Source organism: Eretmochelys imbricata, chromosome 2, assembly GCF_965152235.1.
Source record: "Eretmochelys imbricata isolate rEreImb1 chromosome 2, rEreImb1.hap1, whole genome shotgun sequence".
NCBI classification, from domain to species: domain Eukaryota; kingdom Metazoa; phylum Chordata; order Testudines; family Cheloniidae; genus Eretmochelys; species Eretmochelys imbricata.
The window spans coordinates 101,575,249-101,600,509 of record NC_135573.1 but is presented as its reverse complement, the minus strand read 5'-3'; the positions used below and the strand labels follow the sequence as shown (position 1 = coordinate 101,600,509).

General features: G+C 45.0%; 1 protein-coding gene across 7 annotated transcripts in view; it reads right to left on the bottom strand.

Moving 5' to 3' along the window:
- ZNF236 (zinc finger protein 236) overlaps nucleotides 1–25,261 on the bottom strand; it is a 181,759-nt gene that overhangs the window by 152,063 nt on the left and 4,435 nt on the right. For 6 of the 7 annotated variants that reach the window (XM_077810525.1, XM_077810520.1, XM_077810523.1 and 3 more), the window contains exons 2-4: nucleotides 5,549–5,691; nucleotides 4,573–4,737; nucleotides 633–811 (exon numbers count right to left, since the gene is read on the bottom strand). In XM_077810525.1, coding sequence (XP_077666651.1) covers nucleotides 633–811; nucleotides 4,573–4,737; nucleotides 5,549–5,575 — 371 coding nt within the window. In that variant the 5' untranslated portion in view covers nucleotides 5,576–5,691. Of the gene's footprint in view, nucleotides 1–632; nucleotides 812–4,572; nucleotides 4,738–5,548; nucleotides 5,692–25,261 lie in introns of those variants that run through there. The other variant, XM_077810526.1, reaches the window with a different exon arrangement.

Genomic DNA, 25,261 nt, shown 5'->3' with positions numbered 1-25,261 from the left:
ACAGTTTATATTAATAAGTCCATAAATATTAAAGAAAAAGAATCACGGCCTACTCCAATGAGGAATTAAAAATTAAAAAAAAATGATTTCAGTTCCATTTACATTTCTAAACTTACTCAATAAATTATCTCACAGAACTTGATGTTAATTATGTCTTTTTTTTTAATGCTCTTCCTTTGGCTTTTAAAGTCAATATTTACATAAGGCTAGTGAACTCTCTCACAAACACAACAGAAGTTACCTGTATGCACTTAAAAAGAGCCAAACTACAGCCTCAGATAGTCAGCAATATGAAATATAATCCCAAACAAGGGACTGATTTGTTAAATCCACATTCAAACAAAATTTCAAGCTAAATCCACAGAAGTTTTACTTGAGCACACTCAGCAGCATGAAGTCCTTCAGCACTGCCACTTTCTCAGTAAGACACCTACAGCTGATGTGCATGAATTTAAAGTGCTTGGTCTTGAAGGGGGATGGAGAACCCTCACAAGGGTGCTGCTGCTGGACAATTCCCACTGCCTGTAACAGTCAATACTGTGTAAATTCTTTTCAGGCTTCTCTATATTCTGCTGCTGCAAAGGAGCATCCCTTATTATATGAATATGCATAACTTATCCAAGGATTCACACCTTATTTTGTAGTGAGTTTTCATGTGCTCCTTAAGCTGTGAGGAAGTCTCAAATTCCTTCTTACAGGACTTGCAGCTGTGAGTCCTGCTTCCAGCCAATTCCTGACGATGTTCTTCCATATGCATGGACAGCTGGGTCTGCAAAGTAAACTCATCTCCACACTCTGAACAAATAAGATTCTGAAAAAGATAACAGAGAACTTGATTCTCTAGATCATGAAACACTCAAAATATTACCATAAACAGAGTGATTTTTTTAAAAACCTATTCAGAAGCTACACCAGATCTAACTTTTGCTTAGTTCTGAAAAAGTTGGCTTTCCTCCTTGGACCCTCAGGGTATGGTACACAGCAATTAAACACCAGCAGCTGGCTCGGGTCAGTTAATTTGGCTCATGGGGCTTAGGCTTCAGGGCTGTAAAATTATGATGCAGATGTTCGGGCTTGGGGTAGAGCCCAAGCTCTGGCATCCTCCCATCTTGTGGGGTATTCCAGAGGTCAGGTTCTAGTCCGTGCCCAAATGTCTACATCACAATTTTTCAGACTTGCAGCCCAAGTCAGCTGACCCAGGCCAGCCGCAGGTGTTTTTAATTGCTATGTAGACATACACATAGAGAGACGATTGCTCATGCCCTGAAATATAAGAGTTTAAAACCCTTCCAAAACACGTGGAATTTTTTTTAAAGCTTTAATAATAACTCTGGATATTCTTATTATCTACATAAGTGTCCAATACCTTTGGATGCTCTTGGCCTCCACCACGTCTTGTATCAACAAGATACACAGATTAATTGTGCATTCTGTAAAAAGAATTGAAGTTGGTGCCTTTCAATTTCACTGAAAGTCTTCTTGTTCTTGAGTTATGAGAAAGGGCAGACAGAAGTCCCTGCTCTATCTTTTCTATGCCATTCACTATTCTGAACAACTTTTACTAAACTAAAAGAGTTTCAATCTCCTTAGTCACTCTTTATGTGAAAGTTTTTCCAAACCTCTAATTAGTTTTGTCACCCATCTCTGAACAAAAGCTTATGCCACTGGAAAAGGGGGAGGGACCATTTGACATTTTAATAGTACAAAGTGCCAACTTTTACCCCCGATGAGACATGAGATATTGGACATTAAATCTGCCCTGGCACAAAACTGAAGATTGCCCATCCTGAATGTCAGACCAGGGTCATTTGTACGATATGGGGGAAGAAACAGGATTACTTTGTGTGGCTGGGGAATCAGAAAAGTAGTGCCATTTTTAAACTGCTAAAAGAAAATGTGAGAAGTAATAACAAAAGAACTATATTATTTGACACAGAACAAGTGAAGAGTTCAAAATGCATATGGTTAAATTGCATTTTTTCAGCACTGTATTTTATCATAAATAGGGCACTACCAAATTCACAGGCATGAAATCTGGTCTCTCCGTGATATCTGGTCTTTTGTGTAGTTTTACCCTATTTCTCAAACTGGGGATCCTGACACAAAAGGGGGTCACACAAACTTATTGTAGGCGGATTGCAGTATTGCCACCCTTACTTCTGCACTGCCTTCAGAGAGTGCCAGCTCCTGTCCCGACATCCAGCTCTGAAGGCAGTGCCACCAGCAGCAGCAGCCCAGAAGTAAGGGTGGCATGATATGAACACACCCGCAACATTTGCTATTTATGCCGTGACCAACCAAAATGTGTGATTTCTCCATGATTTAAATAGACCCCTAATCATAAGGTGAACTTCAAGAGCATATGTGTAGGGGGCAAAAGTCTGTCATATAATCTTGGTTCAATATGCTACAATATTCCTTATAGAACACACTGAGCATCAACCATCAAAATCTGATTCACAATAAATTTTCGCGTCAATACTGTATTCATTAAAAATGCAGTCTTCAGAGACTAATAAAGGTTTAACCAGTGATTCCATAAGCTTGATAAGCACTGTACTAGATCCATGCCACAGGAAGGTGGTTGTACATGGGTGAGGGAGTCACATACCACTAATGGAAATAAATTTATAATGACTGACGGTGCAGAGAGATTCCAGGATGAGAGGAAGAATGGTGTTGTGATTAAAACACTGCACTGGTAGGCGCACCGAGTTCAATTATGGCTCTGCCAGTCTTCCTGGGTAAAGACTGGGCAAATCACTCGTTATTCCTATGAATTAGTTCCCATTATATAAAAGACATCAAAATACACAGGGGTACTGAGCGGATAAATTCATTTGTGACTGGGGGCTCACAACACCCTCCTCTACCCTGGCTAATAGGCATCTAGTAAATGTTTAAAGTCTTTCTTGCATGATGAGTTTTAATTGACTCTAGGGATAATCCATGTCTAGGAGAACCCAGAGGCATGAAAGATGATGGAGATTTTTTGCTCTACTGAAACATCAGAAGAGCCCTCATAGTTGAGAGACATGAATCAACACACAAAACCAGCATTGGAGCAGACTCTACTGGAACTAACTCTGAAAGAACAGAAGTTTATTACGTGAAGTATCAGCTATGCTATTTCCCTTGGCTTCAAAGACTCATTGGGTCCATAACATTTACTTATTTCTGGACCAAACCTAAAATCTGAGGCAGTGGGTATGCTTTTGTGAGACGTGTCCCTCACCAAGACAGCATATGCACTGCAAGTGACCATCGCTCATGGGAATAGCCTTACGACAGGAAAGGCACCTCTTGAACCCAGGGATGCGGGCATAACCCCGAGAAGAGAGAACTTCCCATTTGGGAAGGGCATAAAAAAGGAAACCTAATAAGCTAAAGAATATCAGGGACCAAAGAGTAACGGAATTCTTTTTCCACACCAGGAGAAACAAAAATAAAGGAAATGGCTAATATCTACAAAATTATAATGGAAACATTACCATTACTAAAGGATAAGGATGTATGAAGAGCTCTGCTTGGAATTCCACCCCAGACCAAAAAGCAGTTGAGAAGGAACTAAGGGAGGTTGGACGGCACAGCGGTATATAGATGCCGCTCAGAGCGCAAGACGGGGAGAAGTGCATGTGCGGCCCAATGGGCACTGCTACCGAAGATCTCTGATCTCAGGCACAGGCGGGCTATCGCACCTACAGTGGAACACCCACAGGGACACTACTTGAAGAAGAATCTGACATTTCAGAAAGTCCACAACTGGCTAAATTGGTGCCAAGACTACGAACGGAGCACAGGACAAGGCTAGAACAAAGCAGAATTAACCATAACTGTGCAGAGAAGATCTTACATTCTCTGTGGATAGCACATCTTTTTCTAGTTCCTAAATTTTAGTTCAAGTACGTAAGTGATAGAATCCAACCTCCTCCAGCAGATTTTACAAAATGAGCCTCTAGATCGCTATGAAGCTATCTCTAGGGAAAACGTATCCACTAGGGAAGATGCATGCAGACCCAATGGGCACTGCTATTCTATTGAAGGTTCCAAACACTGCACTGCTAAGGGACTGAGTTCCACAGGTGAGACGAGGTATTTTTGAAATTTGAAACAAAGAAAATTTAGGTTTCTTCAACATCAAATTTTTGAAACTAGATGATATAAATAGCATAGAAGATTAAACAGATATGAATCTTGAAATGTTATTACATTCTCATTGAAAACACTTTCATGTTATCTGAAAGCAGGATCAAACTCATTCTTATTTGATGCTTTTAAATCATTTTTACTTGAATTTACAAAAGGTAAATATTTATTTTCTTGTTACTGCCCTTGACTCTCAGTAACCTATTTGCCAAAAATGCAGGTATTCATTTGTATCAGCAGATCAGAATAGAGGGGTATGTCCATTTTTAGGTAATATTATTAAATTGTTTATGTTCTCCATTATTAACTTTATAGCTCTGCCTCATTTACTCACCCTTCTGCGCAAAAGCACATACACTCAAGAAATTAAGTAACATTCATATCACATTCTCTGTTTCAAAAATTAAAAATGAGGTTAAGAATTACCTCTTCTTTCTCATGTAGCATAATATGAGCTTTGAGACTAGCCACTCTGGAGAATTTCTTGTTGCACACAGGACATGTAGGATCTTCCCCATTGTGAGTACATTTGTGAAGTGTCAGGTTGAACTCAACATTAAATGACATTGGACACTGGTCGCACCGATGAGGCTGTTTGGGGAAACAAGATAAAGATAAATATATTAGGTCTAATCTTCTCACAGATATAGACTATAATATACACTAAAAAAATCCACATAATAATTAAAACAAAAACAGGCAATTCAAGAACCTATTTACAATAATGACACAAGAGAATCCTCCTGATTATTTTCTCTCCTCATGGTTCCAGGTCAACAGAAATTCTGACTCCCCAATTTTTCATAATTCCATTTGATTTTTTTTGGGGGGGAGGGGAGGGGGCAGGAGAAACTGGCAAGAGAGAAGAGTGGAGACAAAAACTAAATCTCTGTCTAAAATGTAAATAATAATCCTGAACTCCTCCTCTGGGCTCAACCAATCATCTGACCAGAAAAGCAGAGAGCATTTAAGAGAATTACTATCTTGCTTATTCCAAGGTTTACTGTGCTACTCTACAATTTTGTTTGCAATCATTTTTCATTTACTATCGAAAATCCTGATTAAAAGGTATCTTTTTACCAGTTTCCTTATCCCACCTAAATACTTTGCAGAGACAATGGATTATCTGTGGATACCTAAGCAAAAACTGCTTCAACTGGGGATAAGATCATAGCTGAAATGCTATCCAATGCAAGGTTTCCCTCATTCCTTACAGACTGCATATGTGATGAGGCAGAAGTAAAAAAGAAATTTTGTCCAACCAAACTGCAAAGTTTGGCGGTCAGCACCATTACTGAACACAGTTAAATGCGTCTTCAACCTCATCTATTAAAATGCTGGATTTAACTTTTGATGTATTAATATTTTTTAGATTTTTATCTAGATTTACTGAAATACATACCTTGTCATTTCGTTCATGATCCCTCATGTGGCGCTGGAACTGTGTCACTTTTGAAAAGGACAGCAAACAGATCTCACACTTATGGAAGCTTGGTACTTGGTAGGAACAATTACTGTTCTCTGTATTCAGTGTCAGAACACCATCTGCAAAATACGCATTAAACACTTTTGTACAAAGTTTTATTTTCAATTTTTAAATTAGGTTTAAAAAAAAAAAAAACCCACAAGTGTGGTCTGAAGTGGCAAAGACCCATGGAAACTTTAAAAAAAATTTGAACCGGATTTGCAAGATCTCAGGAACAGGAAGGAAAATGTTCCTGCTTCAGATGACCCAGAAATTAATCACCATTCCAAACTTTTTATCTCCCTATTAATTTGTAGCTTTATGGACATACTTTCCCCTTTATTTTTAAAATTGATTCTCTCTCCCTTCTTGCTTCTGTATAAAAAGCCCACAGAAACAGGGGACAGAGAAAAAGAAAAGCATAAAGCTGTAAAATGAAAAAAATTCCCTTCCAATCTCTATGTTATAGTGAACATGTTTACTTCCAAAGGGGGAAAAAAAAAAAAGTTGTGGGTAACCATTTAAGACAGTATAGTTAATAGTCCCGAATGTACAATGCCATTTGTAAAAGTCCACGTAGGTGGCTGTACAATGAACCTTCACTCTCCCTAAACAAGCATCAATAAAAACAAAAACCACAAATGTAAAACCCTCAGACACGATTACAATACTACTGAATTTTAAAAAATAAAAATAAAAAATATATATGCAGGCACCTCTTCTCTCCCCCACCTTTGGTCCCTGCAATCTCTCCATTTCACCAGTCACATCTTGAGAGCTGTGTAGTCAATACTGATTGTTCAAGATGGTTGAGAGACATCAATCCATCAGAGTGTTCTTGCACTTACATTCAAAAGAGAAGTAACATTTTTTATAGGCCAATCCAATTAAGACCCTGTTCCCCTTTCCTGCTGTGAAAACTCATAAGGTGATATAAACCCTGAAATATAGTTTGAGGTTTGCATATCTTGTTGCAGAAAATGGTTGGAGTATTATTGAATCTTGCTTTGTATGTAAGCTGTTCTTCATTGTTTTACCAAACTATCCAGAAAATGGAAATCTCGGCTCTAAGGAAATTTAAATATTTAAATTTTGGAAGACATTACATGACTATAAACGTTATCTGGCTTGTTTTTGAAAAATTCAATGGAAAAACTTAGCAGCAGATTTTTAAAAAGCATCTGGTTTAAGATCCTTCAAAGTTTTATTTACAAACAACATCCTGAACTCTAAATTGACTCATGATGTACTATCAGAGCACATGTTCTTCAGGACCAGAGTTTTGTAAATATACCACTTCTCTTCCTATCAAAACAGAACAAAGTGTGTCAGTGATGACAAAGAAATGAAGAGAAAAAAATTGCAAATACTAGTTACAAAAGCATGGGATGAGGGATGAAGTCATGGCTCCCCCTCTCCCCTCACAGCAGTCACAATCCTCTGAAAAGGTTGCAGTTGAGGGAGGCCACGGTAAAAGTCTATGGGACAGGGTTTTTCAGCAGTAAGACCTTGACTGTGAATACAATCCAATGACAAATCAGAAGCAGCTCAGACATAACCATCTCCAGAAGAAAAATGAGGACTCATGTCTTTGCACTTGCTTTGCCACAACAGAATGGTGCTGAAGCACTGGAGATAAGCACTAAACAAATTATTTATATATGCAGAGTAATAGGAAGAGTGGAAAACAAAAGCCTGCTGATTAATTTCTGCTTCACATAATTGTGTTATAATTAGGAGGAAAAGAGTCTGTCTAGATATGACAAATATCTAGCCTCTATAAATTTAAACCTTTTGCATACTTTCACCTACTGATTCATCCAGTGCTGTAGAAATTCTCTGTAGCTTGTGAACATTACCAGTAACAAGAACTCTTTCCCTCCCTGAAGTGGTCAAAATTCCTAGAAAACCTAGCAGCACAGCTCCAATTACAAGGGACTTTTATCTTATTGTACTTGGGATAGCACACTTACTCAAGTGGCATACAAAGAAGATCAGTCACTAGTCAACCAGTCCTTGTAAATTCTAGTTAGATACATTGATGAGAGGGGAGAGAAAAGAAGAGTAAGAGAGCCAAATTGTGCAAAGTCATTTTTTAAAATTCAGCAGTGTTTTATGCATACATATATCATTATATAGTTATCTATATAGAAATGTACTAAAATTACTTTCAGAATTCAATACGAGGATTCAAAGTGCTGTTAGAACCAGAAACAATAATGAAGCCAAATATTATCCTAACAAGATTTTTTGTAGGTAAAATTCTGTTTTTAATTTTTTTCATTCTCACAAAGCAATAATAAGTAACAGTCAGCAGTCTCTTCATACTTCTCCCACCCCTTGAAAGCACATGATCCCCAAGGACCAGTCACATATTTGTATTTATCTCCCTACTTTGTCTTCCTCTCTCACCAACCCACTAAATCCACAAATATGTTCAATTACATGCACATACATCCCACCCAAATACGCAACCATCTACCCACAGGCTATTCTTGCCCTCCTGTCTATCAGCAGTTAACTGCAGCAGCTTCTGGGCCACTCTGCTCTCCAACTTCCTCTCCCACCATTTCCAGATGGTAATCAACATAAGAATTACAATCAGAAGAGGACTCGGCAGCTGCTATCGAAGATTTAAAGTGTAATATTCTCTCGCTAGTCCAATTCCACTATTAAGCAGTTTGGACTAGCTAGAGGTTCCAACTGACTGAAAGGATATGAATGCTAGTTAATTTACTCTTCCTTTACATTTTGACAAAGCTGAAGTTCTGTAATACAATCACAGATATTTAGGGCTGGAAAGGATCTTGAGACGTCATCTAGTACAGCTCCCAGCACTGAGAAAGGAAGGACCAAGTAAACCTAGACCATCTTTGACAAGTGTTTGTCTAACCTGTTCTTAAAAACTTAGAATGACTAGGATTCCATAATGCCCCTTGATAAAAGACAGTTACCTTTTCCATAACTGGTGTTCTTCAAGATGTGTTGCTCATGTCTATTCCACAATAGGTGTGCGTGTTCGCCATGTGCACTGGTGCTGGAAGTTTTTCCCCTAGCAGTACCCGTAGAGGGGGAGTGCCCACCGCGACCCCTGGAGTGACGCGGTATAAGTGCCTGGCGCGGTATAAGGGGAGCTGCATGCTCCCCCCACCCTCAGTTCCTTTTTGCCAGACAACTCCAACAGAGGGGAAGGAGGACGGGATGTGGAACAGACACAAGCAACACATCTCGAAGAACACCAGTTACAGAAAAGGTAACTGTCTTTTCTTCTTCGAGTGATTGCTCATGTGTATTCCATAATAGGTGATTCCAAGCTGTTGGAGGTAGGAAGGATTTCACAAGTTCCCAGGACGGAGGACAGCCCTGCCGAACCCGGCGTCATCCCTGGTTTGGGGGATGATCACATAGTGCGAGGTGAACGTGTGACCCAAAGACCACGTGGCAGCCCCACAAATGTCCTGGATGGGGACCTGGGCCATGAAGGCAGCCAACAAGGCCTGTGTCCAAGCCGAGTGTGCCCTCTCAATGGGTGGCGGGGAGACACCCACCAGCTCATAACAGGAATGGATGCACGAAGTGATCCAATTGGATAGCCGCTGAGTGGAAATCAGCTGGCGCCTCGCGTGCTCAACCGAGGCGGCGAACAGTTGCGAGGACTTTGTGAACAGCTTGGTCTGCTCGAGGTAGAAAGCCAGAGCCCGCTGCACATTGTGTAGAGACAGCGCTCCTCACTGGACGCGTGAGGCTTGGGGCAGAGGACCGGTAGAAAAATCATCTACTACATGGTAGGCGGAGACCACCTTTGGAGGAACGTGGGGTGTGGGTGAAGCTGGACCTTGCCCTTATGAAAGGCCGTGTACAGCAGCTCGGAGGTCAGGGCCCTGAGCTCCAAGACTCACCTGGCCGACGTGATTGCAACCAGGAAGGCCACCTTCCACGAGAGGTGAGATCAGAAGCACGTGGCCAGCGGTTCAAACGGGGGCTCCGTGAGACAAGCCAACACCAGGTTTAGGTCCCACTGTAGGACTGGGGGTCTAGAATATGGAAGAATATGGTCCAAACCCTTAAGGAGCCAGCCAGTCATAACATGGGAAAATTACGTGTGCCCTTGCACTGGCAGATGGAAGGCCAATATGGCTGCCAGGTGCACCTTGACTGATGAGGGCGCCAGGCCCTGGGCCCTCAGGTGGAGGAGTTAATCAAGAATAAGATGGATTGGGGCGGCCACAGGGGAGACACACTGGTCCGCCACCCACCTAGAAAACCAGGACCACTTCGCCAAATAAGCGTGGTGAGCGGAGGGCCATCTACTTTTGAGGAGAATGCACTGAACCTGTTCTGACACGTCCTTTCCTCTCCACCTAATCACTGAGCAGCCACGCCGTGAGGTGAAGAGCCGCTAGTTTGGGATGAAGGAGGCGGCCCTGGTCTGAGAGAGCAGGTCCGGGCAGAGCAGCCACGGCCAGGGCGGAGCTACCACGAGGTCCGTGAGGGTCCCGTACCAATGCTGCCTGGGCCACACCAGGGCAATCAGGATGACCCAGCCTTGTCCGTGATTATCTTCTCCAGGACCCTGCTGATTAGAGGGAACGGGGGAAAGGTGTAGAGAAGCCGGCCTGTCCAGGACAGGAGAAAGGCATTGGAGATAGTGCTCCTCCCCAGGCCCTCCCGGAGCAGAAGCAGGGGCATCACCAGTTCTGCCGAGTAGCGAATAGGTCCACCTGGGGAGTTCCCCACCTTCGGAAGAGCTGGTGGGCCACTTCTAGGTGAAGGGACCACTCGTGTTGTGAGGAAAAGTCCCTGCTCAAGCAATCCACCCTCTTGTTCCGGGCACCCGGTAGGTGGAAGGCCTTCAGGTGGATGTTGTGGGCTATACAGAAGTCCCAAAGCCTGAGGGCTTCGTGGCAGAGGGCAGAGGATCGGGCCCCACCTTGCCTGTTGATATAGAACATAGAGGCCATGTTGTCCGTTAGGACCCTGACTACCTTGCCCTCCAGGTGCGAGCGGAAGGCCATACACGCCAGCCGCACCGCCCTGAGCTCCTTGATGTCTATATGTAGAGTCAGGTCTTGAGCCAACCACAGGCCTTGGGTCTGAAAGTTCCCCACCTGGACCCTCCAACACAGGTCCGATGCATCGGACACCAGCTCCAACAGCAGGACCTTGTTCCTGAACAGGACCCCTTGGAGCATGTTGTTTGGGGCAGGCCACCACCATATGAAGGTGATCACAGAGTCCGGCACGGTAAGGACCTTGTCCATCCTGTCTGTGGCCTGGGAGAACTTTGAGGCCTACCAGAGCTGGAGGGGCCTCATCCTGAGTCTGGTACGATGAACCACGTACGTGCAAACTGACATGTGACCCAAGAGCTACAAGCAAACCCTGGCTGTTGTCACTGGGAACCTTGTGACCGAGTCGATGAGACCTGTCAGGGTCTCAAATCTGTCTGGCGGAAGAGAGGCCCTGGCCGACGCGGCGTCCAGGAGTGCCCCGATAAACTCTATGAGTTGGACCGGGACTAACGTGGACTTGGTGTTGTTTACGAACAGGCCCACAGTGGTGCACATGGACAAGAGGAGCGGCACATGATCCCTCACCTGCAACTGGGAGGTGCCCTTGACAAGCCAATCATTCAGATAGGGAAATATCTGGACCCCCGCCGTGTGAGGTAGGCCGCTACCACAACATGCATTTTGTAAACACCCTGGTGGCAGTGGACAGACCAAACGGGAGGACCATGAATTGGTAGTGATTCTGTCCCACCACGAAACGGAGGAAGTGTCTGCGGCCCTCGAATATGTGGATGTGGAAGTATGCGTCCTGTACATCGAGGGCAGAGTACCAGTCCCCAGCATCCAGGGAGGGGATGATGGAGGCCAGGGAAACCATGCGAAACTTTGGCCATCGGGATAAGGAAATAACGGGAGTAATAAACCTTGCCCAGTAACTCTTCGGGCACCGCCTCTATCGCTCCTAGTCCTAGGAGCTGCCCCCCTCTTGCTTGAGCAGAGCTTCGTGCGAGGGGTCCCCCAAGAGGGACGGGGGGTGGTTGGGTGGGGAGGAAGTAGGCTGGAGGGTGTAACCCCAAGAGATGGTGTTAAGGACCCATCGGTCTGAGGTTAGCAGTGACTATTCCGGGAAGAAAGCACACAACCGGTTAGAGAACGGGAGCTTTATTGGGGGTGGATCCCTGATGAGGACTGGCAGGGTGCGCCCAAGCGTCCCATCAAAAGCGCCTTTTCCCCGCCTGCTTGTCCTTGGAGGACCTAGGCTGGGGGCAGGCCGAGACTGCCTCTGAGGGCGTCTCTTATAGTCCTGCTGCTTCTTATGGGCAGCCCTCAGACTTCAGGAGGGCGGCCTGGGTGGGAGTCTGCTGCGGCTTGAACTTAGATTTTGCTGGAGCCGGGACATAGGGTCCCAGAGTTTGGAGGGTCATGCGGGAGTCTTTCATGCCATGCAACCTTGTATCTGTTTCCACCAAAAACAGAGCTTTCCCATCAAACGGGAGATCCTGCATGGAAGACTGCACCTCACTGGACAGCCCAGAGAGCAGGAGCCATGACGCCCGTCTCATGGACATCGCGGAGGCCATGGATCGTGCGGCCGTGCCCGCAGCATCTGAGGCTGCCTACAGGGACGCCCAAGTGGCCGCTGCCCCTTCCTGCACTAGCGCCTTGAACTCGTTCCTATCACGCTCCTGGAGGAAGTCCTCAAATTGGTTAGGGAGCCCCACAGATTTAATTCTTACCAGCCCAGGAGAGCTTGATGATTTGCCACTCGTAACTGGAAGCTCAAAGACTAATACATTTTCCTTCCACAAGAGTCCAGACTCCGAGAGTCTTTGTTCTTTGCGGGGTTGGCTGACCCTTCCTTTCTCTGTGGTTGACTAACTCAGCCACCAGGGAGTTGGGCGCCGGGTGGGTATACAAGTACTCATGCCCCTTAGTGGGTAAAAAGTACTTGTGTTCCGCCTTCTTATAGATGGGGGCCAACGAGGCCGGTATTTGCCACAGGGCATTTGAAATCTTAGCCACCCCTTCATGGAGAGACAAGACCACCCTACCCAGTGCCAGCTGGGACAGCACGTTAAACGGGGGAGTCTAAAGGCTCTTCCATATCCTCTGCCTGGAGATGGAGGCTTGCTGCCTCCCTCTTTAAAAGTCCTCCTGCGGGTCGGAGGGGGGCAAGGCCTCAATCGCCTCCTCCAGGCGGGGCAAGGAAGACAGTGCAGTGCTCTGGGTATCGGCCGACATCGGAGGGTCCACCACCTGGTCAGACTCCGGGGACGGTGCTGAGGATGTACGTCCCACCGACTCCTTTCTCTGGGGTCTGGAGAGGGAGGCTGACAGCGCTTCCGAAGCTCTGAACACTGAGCGAGCTCCCACCAGGGGCTGCGCTGGAGGCCAGGGTGCCTACTGGTACCATTGAGCTGGCCACAATACTCCCTGCCACTGCGCCTGCTGTGAAACCGGCAGGGCCAGCTGTTCGGGTTGGCTGGCCTGCCCCATCAAAGGACGGCTAAGAATGGAGGCCAGGCTGGCGTAAGATCTGCTGCTGTTTCTGGACCGGGAGGAGAGGCAGTGCTGGGATCTACGTCAGCCACAGGACTGCGATCTCAACATGGAGGACCAGTACCAATGGTAACAACTGCTCCATGAACCGAGATGCCGGTGATTGACACCCAGGGCTGCAATGTCTTGGTGGAGACTTGGAGCAGGAGTCCGCGTGGGAACGGCGTCGACAACTGTGCCATGACCGTCTGTAGTACCCCTTCCGAGACGAGGACCATTGGTGACGCCTGCCGCGGTCCCGTCGATATTCGCTCCTTGAGGACGAGCGGTGCTGAGAGTCTCAGCTGGATGAAACCCAGACAGACAGTCTGGTCAGCGTCAAGGGCGATCCACATGGACTCTGCCCCAAATGGTGGTTGGGCAGTGAATGGCGTCAGGAACGTTCCCTCGATCGAGACCGGTACCGGGCCGGAAGCGACTGTGGAGATCCCAGCGGCGGCTTGCCTCTGGAGTGTGGGGCCGACATCGGCAGCGCTCTGGGCACCGGCATGGACATAACATCCCGGGCCGCCTGGAGGGCTTCAGGCGTGGATGGCATCCAGACATCCAGAGAGGCCTGTTCCGAAGGGGCTGGGCTACTCCGCTCAATGTGAGTCGGAGGCCTGGGGCCCAGTGGGGATCGAGGACTGCCTGACGTGGGCCTAGCCTCTGTCCCAGACTTCCCTCAGTGCCGCTGCAAAGAGGGAGTCTTCCTGGCCCTCTTGGCGTGCCCCGTGGACGGGGAGCAGTGCCGACTGGTCGATGGCACTGGAGGGTCGCCACGTACCAACGCCACAGTGCCAGGTACCACTTCGGAGCGGCATGCCGGAGTCGGGGTCAGCACCAACTCCATCAGGATGACCCGGAGCCTAATGTCCCTTTCTCTTTTGGTCCGAGGCTTAAACGACTAGCAAATCTTGCACCTTTCACTAATATGAGTTTCTCCCAAACAGTCTGCGTTTGGGTCACTTCTTGGCATAGAACGCCTACAAGAGCCACACGACTTAAACCCCAGGGCACGGGGCATGCCCTGGGCCGGGCTCACTGACTAACTAAACAGCTAACTACAGGTACTAACACTGAACAAATGAACAGTTCTGGGAAGGAGCTACAGCAAAGCTGGAGCAGAGTAATTCCGACGCATCTTCACTGGTGGCAAGAAGGAGGGTTGGGGGAGCGCACAGCTCCCCTTACACCGTGCCAGGCAGGCGCCACTCCAGGGGTCGCTCCCCCCTTACGGACACTGCTAGGGGAAAAACTTCCGGTACCGGTGCACGTGGAGAGCACGCACACCTATTGTGGAATACACATGAGCAATGACTCAAAGAAGAACCTACTCCAGTGCTCAGCTATGCTTATAGTTGTAAAGAGGAGACTATTGGGAAAACTTTCTAACAGCGCCTAATGTATTTGAAGGCTGTTATCCAGTCTCCTCTCAATCTTCTTTTCTCAAGACTAAACATGCCCAGGTTTTATTTTTTAACCTTTCCTCACAGATCAGGTTTTTGAAACCTTTATCATTTTTATAGCTTTCCTCTCAACTCTCTCCAATTTGTCCACATCTTTCCTAAAGTGTGGCACCCAGAACTGGACACAGTACTCCAGCTGAGGTCTTAATAGTACCAAATAGAGTGCAACAATGGCCCGCGCCGCTCCAGGCCAATGCGGGCTGCACGAAGCAGCGCGGGCCAAGGGACATGCTGGCCGCCCTTCCCACAGCCCCCATTGGCCTGGAGCGGTGAACCACAGCCAGTGGGAGCCGTGATTGGCCAAACCTGCAAACGCAGCAGGTAAACAAACTGGTCCGGCCCGCCAGGGACTTTCCCTGAATAAGCGGCGGATCAGCTTTGAGAACCACTGTTCTAAGGAACCTGGTTTGAGTCTTTCCTCCTGTAAGAAAGATTGCTTCCACAAAAAGATTTAAATCTGTGCTTTCTTCTGTAATGGAACCCCATTTTGAACATTTATCAAGCTGTCCAATTCACCTTTTATCGATGAAGGTGGCACACTTTGCGGCAATTACTTCAGCATATAGGAGCATTAATGATTACCCTCCCTACATGGTTTTTCATATGGAGAGTAACTATGAGACCTCACCCGTTCTTTATTCCAAAAGTATTGTTCAACTTTGTATCAATTTATTAACTTGTCAACTTTCTTTCCAACTCCTCATTTATCTTCAGCTAAAATTATTTCACACTTTGTGTTAGGAACCAGGGCCCACAGCACAGCCAGGCTCTGGGTAGCCGAACACTTTGACAGCTGGTTTATAATAGGCAGCCTGGTTGGCTACACTGTCTGATTGGTTAGATGAGCCAGCAGGCTGGCTCTCAAGACCAGCAGTAGCTTCTCAAAGCATTTGTCCACGGCTGCTATAGCTCCTGTGTGTACTTGTTCCCAGCCTTGCTCCGGTCTTGCACCCAAGCTTTGTCTCACTCCAGGTAACACAGTTCTGACCCTCAGCGCCAATATCTTTCTGACACAGATAGCAGGACACTTACAGATCTTGTAGGCCCAGGTTACTGCCCTACAGGCATAGAATGCAGTCCTCCTGCAAGCTCAGGTTGTGCCACCTTTAGTGCCAACTCCCATGCCCCATGAGCCCAAGCTTCCCCTACCTGACAAGTTCAATGGCAAGCATGACAAAATCTGTGGGTTCCTAAGTCCGCATCGTCTCCTATTTCTGCTATGTCCAGTCATACCCCACTAACCAACCCCAAGTGGGACCGTCAACCAGCTTAATGGGGAGGCCCTGGTTTGGGAGTCTCTGCTCCTGGAAAAATCAAGCCCGCTTTTGGGATAATGTGAGGTCTTCATTCAAGTTATGGTGGTGATCTTTGATGCTGCGAGAGCACAGCCAAACCCACACTTTGGGTGTTGCCACAGGGACACCAGCCAGTTGCTAAATATGTAGTGGAGTTCTGACACTTGGTAGTAGACACTCAGCACTATCAATTCCTGCTCAACTTAAATGGTGAAATTAAAGATGAACTAGCACAGGTGGAATCCTTGTCTGGCCTCGATGCCTGACTCAACTTATGCATCAGGACTGATGACTGCCTGACCAAACATCACCCAGAAAAAAGGTGGTCCTCTCAGCTCCAGCCAGTCCTGCTAGCTCCAGAGCCCTCATCATCCATTACCCAAGCCCATGCAAGTTGATACAGTCTGGCCCCATCTCTCTGGCGAGGAAAAGAACAGATGCCAGGCATCGTGGCTATGCCTACACCATAGGGAATCATGATTCTGCATCAGACCGCCCTACCAATGCCCAATCTATGCCCAGATCAGGAAATGCAAAGCTCCAGCCCTGCTAGGGGTCCAAGCTGGGCTGACACTTCCCCCTCTCCCACTGACCCACACCAACACTTGCCCATCGGCTCCCTGGTGATGCCCAATCAGCACCCAACACATCTCCCTCTCTGGCTCCAGCACCCTGTGATGCCCAACACCAACCTAGAGGCCCTGGTGGACTTGGATGCCTCAACCAATTTCATGGATCTGGAATTTCCCCAAACACACAATACCCCAACCCAGCACAAGGACTCCCCCAGGTTAGTAAATTCCATAGACAGGTCACTCTTTCAATTGGGACTGGTCACCCACCACATAGCATCCTTAGAGGTCACACTGAAGTCCTTCATTTTGGGTTAACTCATGGACTGCTTTCATCAGTTGTCCTTAGCATCCCCTGGGCAACTGCTGGCAGTCAGGCACAGTACACTTTGACTCCCCATCTTGCCAACAATCCCGTTTACCTGACAGCCACCCCAGGACCAGCAACCCTTTTCAGTCTACTCAGTCTACCCTTTTCAGTCCTCAAAATAATTCAGAGGTGTGAAGACAGTATCCAGAGGATCCTAGAAACTCCCCCAACCTCTCCAATGGCTCCAGGAATTCCTGTTAAACATCAACACTATGCTGACATGTTCAACAAAACAAAAGCCAACATTCTACCACCTTATCGCAGTTGTGACTGCCTTATTGACCTCCAGCCAGGAGCAGAGGTTCCCTTCAGGTGCATTTACAATAGAACCTCAGAGTTACGAACACCTCAGGAACGTAGGCTGTTCAGAACTCTGATATGTTCATAACTCTGAACAAAATGTTATGGTTGTTCTTTCAAAAGTTTACAACTGAACATTGACTTAATTCAGCTTTGATACATTACTATGCAGAAGAAAAATGCCGCTTTTAACAATCTTTATTTAAATGAAACAAGCACAGAAACAGTGTCCTTACCCTTGTCAAATCTTTTGGGGGTGGGGGGGTCTCTGCTGCTGCCTGATTGCGTGTTTCCAAATGAGGTGCGTGGTTGACTGGTCAGTTCGTAACTCTGACATCCTACTGTACTCCTTCTCTGAACCCAAACTACAGGCACTCTGGAACTATCTTGAGGAAAACCTGAAGAAAGAGTTCATTTGCGCCTCCATGTCCCCAGCAGAGGTCCCACTGATCTTTGTGGCGAATACATATGGCTCCCTTTGGCCTGGTGTGGACTATCAAGCTACGATCCAAAACCAGTACCCATTACCACTGTGATGCTATATAATTGAAGATGACCATTTACATCAGTGTTTCTCAAACTTTTGTATTGATGACCCCTTTCACACAGCAAACCTATGAGTGCGACCCCCCCTTATAAATTAAAAACACTTTTTTTGTATTTAATACTATTACAAATGCTGGAGACAAAGCAGGGTTTGGGGGGTGGAGGCTGACAGCTCACGACCCCCCATGTAATAACCTTGTGACCCCAAGGGGCCACAACCCCCAGTTTGAGAACCCCTGATTAATATCATTGATATTACCACTGTTATACAACTGAAACAAGTCTTGTACAAAGTATATCAAGTAAGGTGTCATTGGAAAAGTTGTAATATGTCAAGTGTGATTATCCGGTTTAAATCCATATATCATCGCTGTATCTGAAGTTATGAATATTGACTATATATTTGTATCTGTTCTTGGGGTGATATGCACAAGGTAGTTTATATCCAGTCGTGCAAGCCCATTGTGAATAGCCTATTCAACACTCCCGGTGGAATTCCGTGCCAAAAAATTAAAAATTCTGCACATAGTATTTTAAAATTCTGCAAAATTCTGCGTATTTTGTCAAAAATAACACAATATAATCACGCCAGTTTCAATTATTTGGTCATTTATTTCAAAATACCAGTCAGCAAGTATGTCTATAAAAATACAGATTCCCACCCCCGCCCCAAAAAAAGAAAAAGAAAAGATTCAGGAGATGTTTTTTTGACAAATAGATTCCTTACTAGGCAAACGAACACAGAACTTTGAGTAATTAACAAACCACGATACAGCAACATATTTCCCACACCCCTCAGAAGTAGAGCAAAGGCTTGGGGTGGGAGGAGTATGAAATGGGGGAATGGGGGGGTTGGGAGAGATTGTTAGGGAAACTCCTCCATGCAGACCCTGACTAACTCCTAGCTTCTTCCATTCCGTCAGGTGTGTCCCTGCACCACCCCTCCCAGTATGTGGCCCTGCAACCCATCCCACCCTCTCCATTCAGCCCCTGGCTCAATGCTGCCACCGCACTGTCTCCTGAGCCTCCACCTCAGTCTGTCCTCCCCACTAGCCCTTCTGAACCCCAATCTGTGAAACCCCAGCAGCTCCATGTTCCCCACTCTGTCTGCCCCCCCTTCGCCCCGCACATATCCCGTACCTCCTAACCTGGCTCTGCGGGCAGGATGTTGGGATGCACGCAGCCAGCTGCTGACTGTTATTGCCGGTCAGCTGCTGTTGGCTGTTCTGGTGCCACAGTGGCCTCTGGTGGGCGAAAGACAGAACTGTAGCACTTCTTGGGCAAAACGTATTTTCTGCGCAGAAAAAAATTCTGTGCTGGACATGAGTTCTGTGCGTGAATAGTGGTGCAGAATTCCCCCAGGAGCAATTCAAGCTTGATAGAATATTAAGAAGAATCAATTTTCCAGACAACTCTTCCTAAGTACGCCTAAGACTGCAAGCAAAACATGTAAGGGCATGAGATGTGGACAAGTGACCTTGGAGTTCATCAGTTACTTTCCATACACAGGGGCTGTGGGCTTTGTTTGGGACAGTAAATTTCCATGGTAGAGCATATAAAAGACACCTGAGACATCTCCATTTTCCCTCATTCCTGCTCCAATTCTCTGGACTGTGGATTTATAACTAAAAGGAGTATTTTGAACAATGGACTAAGAACCTTCCAATCTTTTGGAAGTTACCAGACTTTTGAAAGCCACCAAACTATTCCATCACTGCTACAAACCTGACCTAAGGACTTTGCAATTATGATCTTTTAACCACTTTTTCTTTTATTAATAAATTCTTAGTTTACTAAGGATTGGGTGACAATGTGATATTTGGGTGAGACGAAATATATATTGACACGGGGGTAAGTGTCTGATCCTTTAGGATTAGTAAAAACTAATGTCTGGGGAATTGGGTTTTCAGTAACCTTTCACTGTCTGGATGGGAACCAATGGCTGGAATGCCTAACAGGGACTGTGTTTAGCTTCTTGTTAACGAATATTATGCTACATAAGCTCTTTTGCTACTGGTTTAGTGAATCTAATTATAGATTAAAGCACTAGTATTGGGGGTTGTCTGCCCTGTTTCTTGCAGTCTGCCTTGAGTGTGGCATTCTCAGTGTGGTCCATTCTAGACATCTGGTCACAACACTTGCTACTGAGCTGTTTCAAAAACTCCACTCTGCCCAGATCTTCACAAAACTAGACCTCCGTGGAGCTTACAACCTGGCGAAGATCCAGGAAGTAGAAAAATGGAAGACCACTTCAAGTATTTGGTCATGCCATTTGGGTTGTATAATGCTCCAGTGACCTTCCAGCAATTCACAAATGACATATTTAGGGATATGCTGGACCAATTTGTCATCATTTACCTGGACATCCTCATTTTCTCCAAAAGTCAGGACCGCCATAATCATTGTGTATGCACTGTCTTGGAGAGACTCCACCAAAACTAACTCTACATGATGCTCGAGAAATGGAAGTTTGATAAGGACACACTGAAATTCTTGCGATTTATTGATTCGCTCAAGGGACTCACCATGCACCAAGGTCTAGGCCACACCCATGTATATATGCAGAGTACAGCGATTCCTAAGATTGGCAAATTTCTACAGGTGATTTATTAAAGGTTTCTCTGGCCTGGTTGCAACCATAACAGTACTCCTGTAAAAGGGAGTCTGGTTTGCTTGATCCACAGAGGCTCAGTCGCCCTTTGAATGACTGAACAAAGCATTTACCTCAGCCCCCATCCTAATTCACCCAATCCCACTAAAGGTTGATTTGCCACATGTGCAGTGTTATCTTAACATGCGATCCCCCCCCCCATCCTTTTTATTCTCAAAAACTAACCCCAGCAGGAAAATATACAATATCTGGGACAAGGAGCTACATGTGATCAAGGCAGCTTTCAAGGAGTGGTGCTATCTCCTATAAGAAGTCCAATTCTTGATCCAAGTCCCGAGGGACCAGAAGAACCTGGAATACCTAATGGATTACTATATGCCTTAACCAATGCTAGATCCACTGGTCCCTCTTCTTTCCTCACTTCAACTTTCTTGTAACCTGTTGCCTGGAGACAAGAAATGGGAAACAGATAAATATGTCGAACTTGGCAAAGAGCCTTCTGCCACCATGCTCAAGATGTCAAATGTCGTCAACAGGACAACTGACAACAATCTGTTGCCCTACATTTGCTCCAAGCTCCCCAACAACCCAATTGCAGCTCAGATACACCAGATCCCAAACAATGTGGGTATCCGAACCATCTCCAAGTTCCAATGCCAGAATGGCCTCTTATCACAAGGGTTCTTATTTATGATCCAGAGGGACAACCTAGGCTTCAGGTATTGACACGATACCACGATTCACTGCTTCAGGGCCATTTTGGCCAATTCAAGACTTGGAATCTAATCTCCAGGAGCTTCTGGTGACCAGGCCTATGAGTTTACATCAAGGATCATATAAAGGTCTTCTGACCTCTGCGCCCATACCAATATCGCACCATCAAAACCCTTAGGTCTCCTCTAGTCCTTTGGAATCTCACCCATCTTCCACAACTTTTCAAAGATAATCGTTAATGGCTTAGATATCTCCTCAGTCAGCTGCTATTCTAACTTGTCTAAGTAATTCTTAACTTGTTCTTTCCCTATTTTAGCCTCTGAGCCTACCTCATTTTCACTTGCATTCATTAAGGTAGATGTCCAATTGCTACTAAACTTTTTGGTGAAAACTGAAACAAAAAAAAGTCATTTAGCACTTCTGCCATTTCCACATTTTCAGTTATTGTTTTCCCCCTCTCCTTGAGTAACAGACCTACCCTGTCCTTGCTTCCCATGTATTTGCAGAATGTTTTCTTGTTACCCTTTAAGTCTCCAGCTAATTTAATCTTGTTTTGTGCCTTGGCCTTTCTAATTTTGAGCCTGCATACTTGTGTTATTTGTTTATATTCATCCTTTGTAATCTGACCTAGATTCTACTTTGTGTAGGATTCTTTTTTGAGTTTCAGATCATTGAAGATCTCCCGCTTAAGCAAGGGTGGTCTGTTGCAATACTTCCTATCTTTCCTACACAGTGGGATAGTTTGCTCTTGTGCCCTTAATAATGTCTTCAGCTCATATGTTTACAAAACATTACTAGTTAGTGAATGCTTCTAGATCAAATGTCTGTTTTGGAATAAGTCCTGGATCCCAACTCTATTTAAGGTAATTATGAGTGGGATCCACATGTGCAGTATTCAAAGAAGAAAGAGTGGTTACTTACTTTATAGTAACTATGGCTCTTTGAGATGTCTGAACACCATGGATCCTACAACTCTCCCTCCTTCCCTACAGCCTTGAGTCTTATATATCTTGGATTGTGGGTAGTGAAGGAACTGAGTGACAGTTAGGGTTGCTCTGCTCTTGAAGTCCTAGGGAGGGGAAGCTCAAGGGGGTGCGGCGCACAATCTTGACCCCCTAATGGACACTCAGTGAAAATGTGGCACCTCAACACAGTAGCTGGTAACATCACTGGGCTCTACATTTTGGAGAACTACAGATACTATAAGGTAAGTAACTGCTCTTTTCAATAACTACTGTATAATTAAGATGTAATCGTGAGAGTTGGGGACCCTTACCACCTCATAGGATCTGAATCAGAATTCAGTTTCTTTTGAAACGAAGAAATTGCTGCCTGAACTAGAAAAAATATCACCAGTTTTGTCTAGTTTTTACTGGGACCACCCCCCAACCAATCAATTTTTATAGAATTTAAGCTTCTATTTAAAAAAAAATGTTTTAGCCTAAATCTCTGTAAATATAATCTTTTAAATGTATATTCAAAGTAAACTGATAAAAAAAATGCTTTCCCAATATGCAGACAGCTTCAATACCTCTTCTTTTGATTATAGCATATACTTAACGGACTCTTGTCCGTTTCTCTTCTGCTATTCAGAGATTGCAGGCAACAATGAATCATGCTGCAGTTGTTTATGGAAAGCTAAGAATTTGCAGAAAGGAGGGGGAACCTATTTATAGAGGAGGAAAACCCCAGAAGAAAAAACAAAAAATGAGGCTGGAGATCAGAGTAAAGCAGTAGAGACAGCATTTTCTCCTCCCTACGCGTGAACCAAACAGGAGTCTCAAGGCAATGGTAAAGTATGGACATGCACCCCCTATTCCATATGAACAGTGTAGGCAGAATTCATTATTTTTTTCTTTTAGAATGTTGACAAACATCCATTTTTATCTTTAACTGATATTTTAGCAATTTCAATTTTCAGTTTCACAGCAAGGCTGCAGGGGACTGCCTGTGTCACTGCGGGCTAATGACAGTGAAGCGCAAGGAGCTCATTGTGGGGCCAGGGTTAGGTGATCCCTGCAGGTGCTATGTGCCGGGAAGGCTGTGCTTGCTCAGTGGAGCTGAGACCCTCCCCTGGCTGAGACCACAACAAGGACTATGAGCCCCAAGCCACAGGGGAAGCCACGCTGCTGCTGAACAGGGATGGCCCCTGCACTCCCAGCCAGTAAACGTGTCAGGAAGGCTGCAATGGCATGGCTGCAGAGAGCTCCCTATGCAGCCAGAAGGCCAGTGACAACGGTGTTGCAGGGGCTTCCTCATGCAGCCAAAGGCCCAGGATAGCCGATCTCTGTAGGTGCTAGGTGCAGTGGAAGATGCACTCCCTGACTGATATTGATGGATTTTATTTCTGTGTCAAATGAAATTAACATTTACTGACAACTATTAATTTATTTCATATCCTGCCACGCCTGTAGGTGAGTAGTCTCCATGGGTTACAAAATGATGTAAACACTTTTCTTCCAGAAAAAAACAAAAACAAAGAATAGGGGATGAAGCTTCAAGTTTACCACATAACTACCAGCCAGAGGTTTATGGAACTCCTACACAAGGTCCAGGGACAGCCACCTGGAAGAGCTCCCAACAGCCTCTGAAGATTTTGCAGAGAACATCATAGCTGAGACCTCTTTCCTTCTATTTTGTATCTAACTCTGACTAGTAAATGTGATACTTATTCAATTTGAACAATTTACTCCTGAATTCATTATACCACAAAATTGTTTCTTTCAAATAAAAGCTCTATAAAATGACAGATGCCTTAATTTAAGAAATTCTTTAATTCAGAATGTCTGTATATAATCCAGTACATATCAGTGAAAGCTATTACACTTTTTTCTGATTTCCACCTCCTCCAACCCAAGAGATCCTTGTAAAATGAGGTTTTACTGTAAATGACATATGAAAATGTAAAATGACACACTTTGTTCAAGGTGAGTTAAAACAATTTACAGAGTACATCAGAAGCAGCCAACTATGCCGCACTCTTCATTCTGACATATGACCTACGACAAAGAGTCAAGGGTATGTAACTCATTGTTGGCCCTCAGCTGCTCCTTATTTTCCCCTTCCTACCTGTCACAGTGGGAGTATGCAGGCAGAGGTCTGCATGGAACTATTGTTTTAATCCTGCTCCCATCCCGCAATACCCACTCCCATATTGTTTCTTGCATTGTTATCCCACTCCCACCCACAAAAACCTTGGATCTGGCAAATCCCACAAGAGACAGATTCCCCCATGCTACTAAAAAAAAAAAAGTTGGTTAATATTATAAACAGAATTCAAATGCAATTTTTATCATTAAAAGAATAAAACAAATCTTACTCATATTATGTAAAAAATCCTTTAGCTCCTATTATAATAAGCATCAAATCTCTTTCTATTCCTCGCTTAAATTTAAGTATTAAAACCTTTATTAAAAAAAGAAAAATGTGCTTTACATTACTGAAATTCTGTTTATGAGAAAGACTTAGTATTTTCCTGCAAATCACCACAATGTGCTTTGGTTTTGCCCACCTGATCCCACCCAAAACAAAGTACATTTTACCTGCTCCTGCTATTATGGCAGCAGGTTCTGTGGGACCCTTGAGATCCCAGCCCCACTATACAGATCTAAAAGCAGGCATCTTTTCCCAGGTCCTACTCTTGGATTAGAGCAAGTCAAGCCCCTACCTTGCTCTCCCCAAAGATGGCACAGCCTAACAGGGAAGTAGGTCAGGGAAGTAGGTCAGGGAAAAGCCCAACCTATCCCTACAACTGATGAGAACTTGCGCGAGGAAGTGTACTCAATCAGGGGAAATCATACCCTTAGCCTGTAACGAACACACAGTCCCAATTTCAGGAAAACTAAAGCCATCTGCTGTTCATGATGTTTATTAATGATCAATGAAGGAGGCACATCAAAAGCATAGTTGTTCCGTATCATAACATACACTGTACAGTTTCTTCTGTACAAATCAGCCTCATCATCAACATATGGATTAGTTACTTGCAGAGCTGGGCCGAGAACAGCAATTCTGTTCTGCAGAGCATTGAGATTAAAAAAAAAAATTCCAATTTGGAAATAAAATTTTTTTTACAAAAACCTCTATGAAACAAAAGCCCCCCCCTTTTTTTTTAAAAAAAAAAAAAATAATAAAGTCAGAAGATTTTGTTTTGATATTTTCTAAACAAAATTCTACCTGGTAGGCTGAAAGACACAGTAGAAACTGAAAGTTCAAGAGCTTGG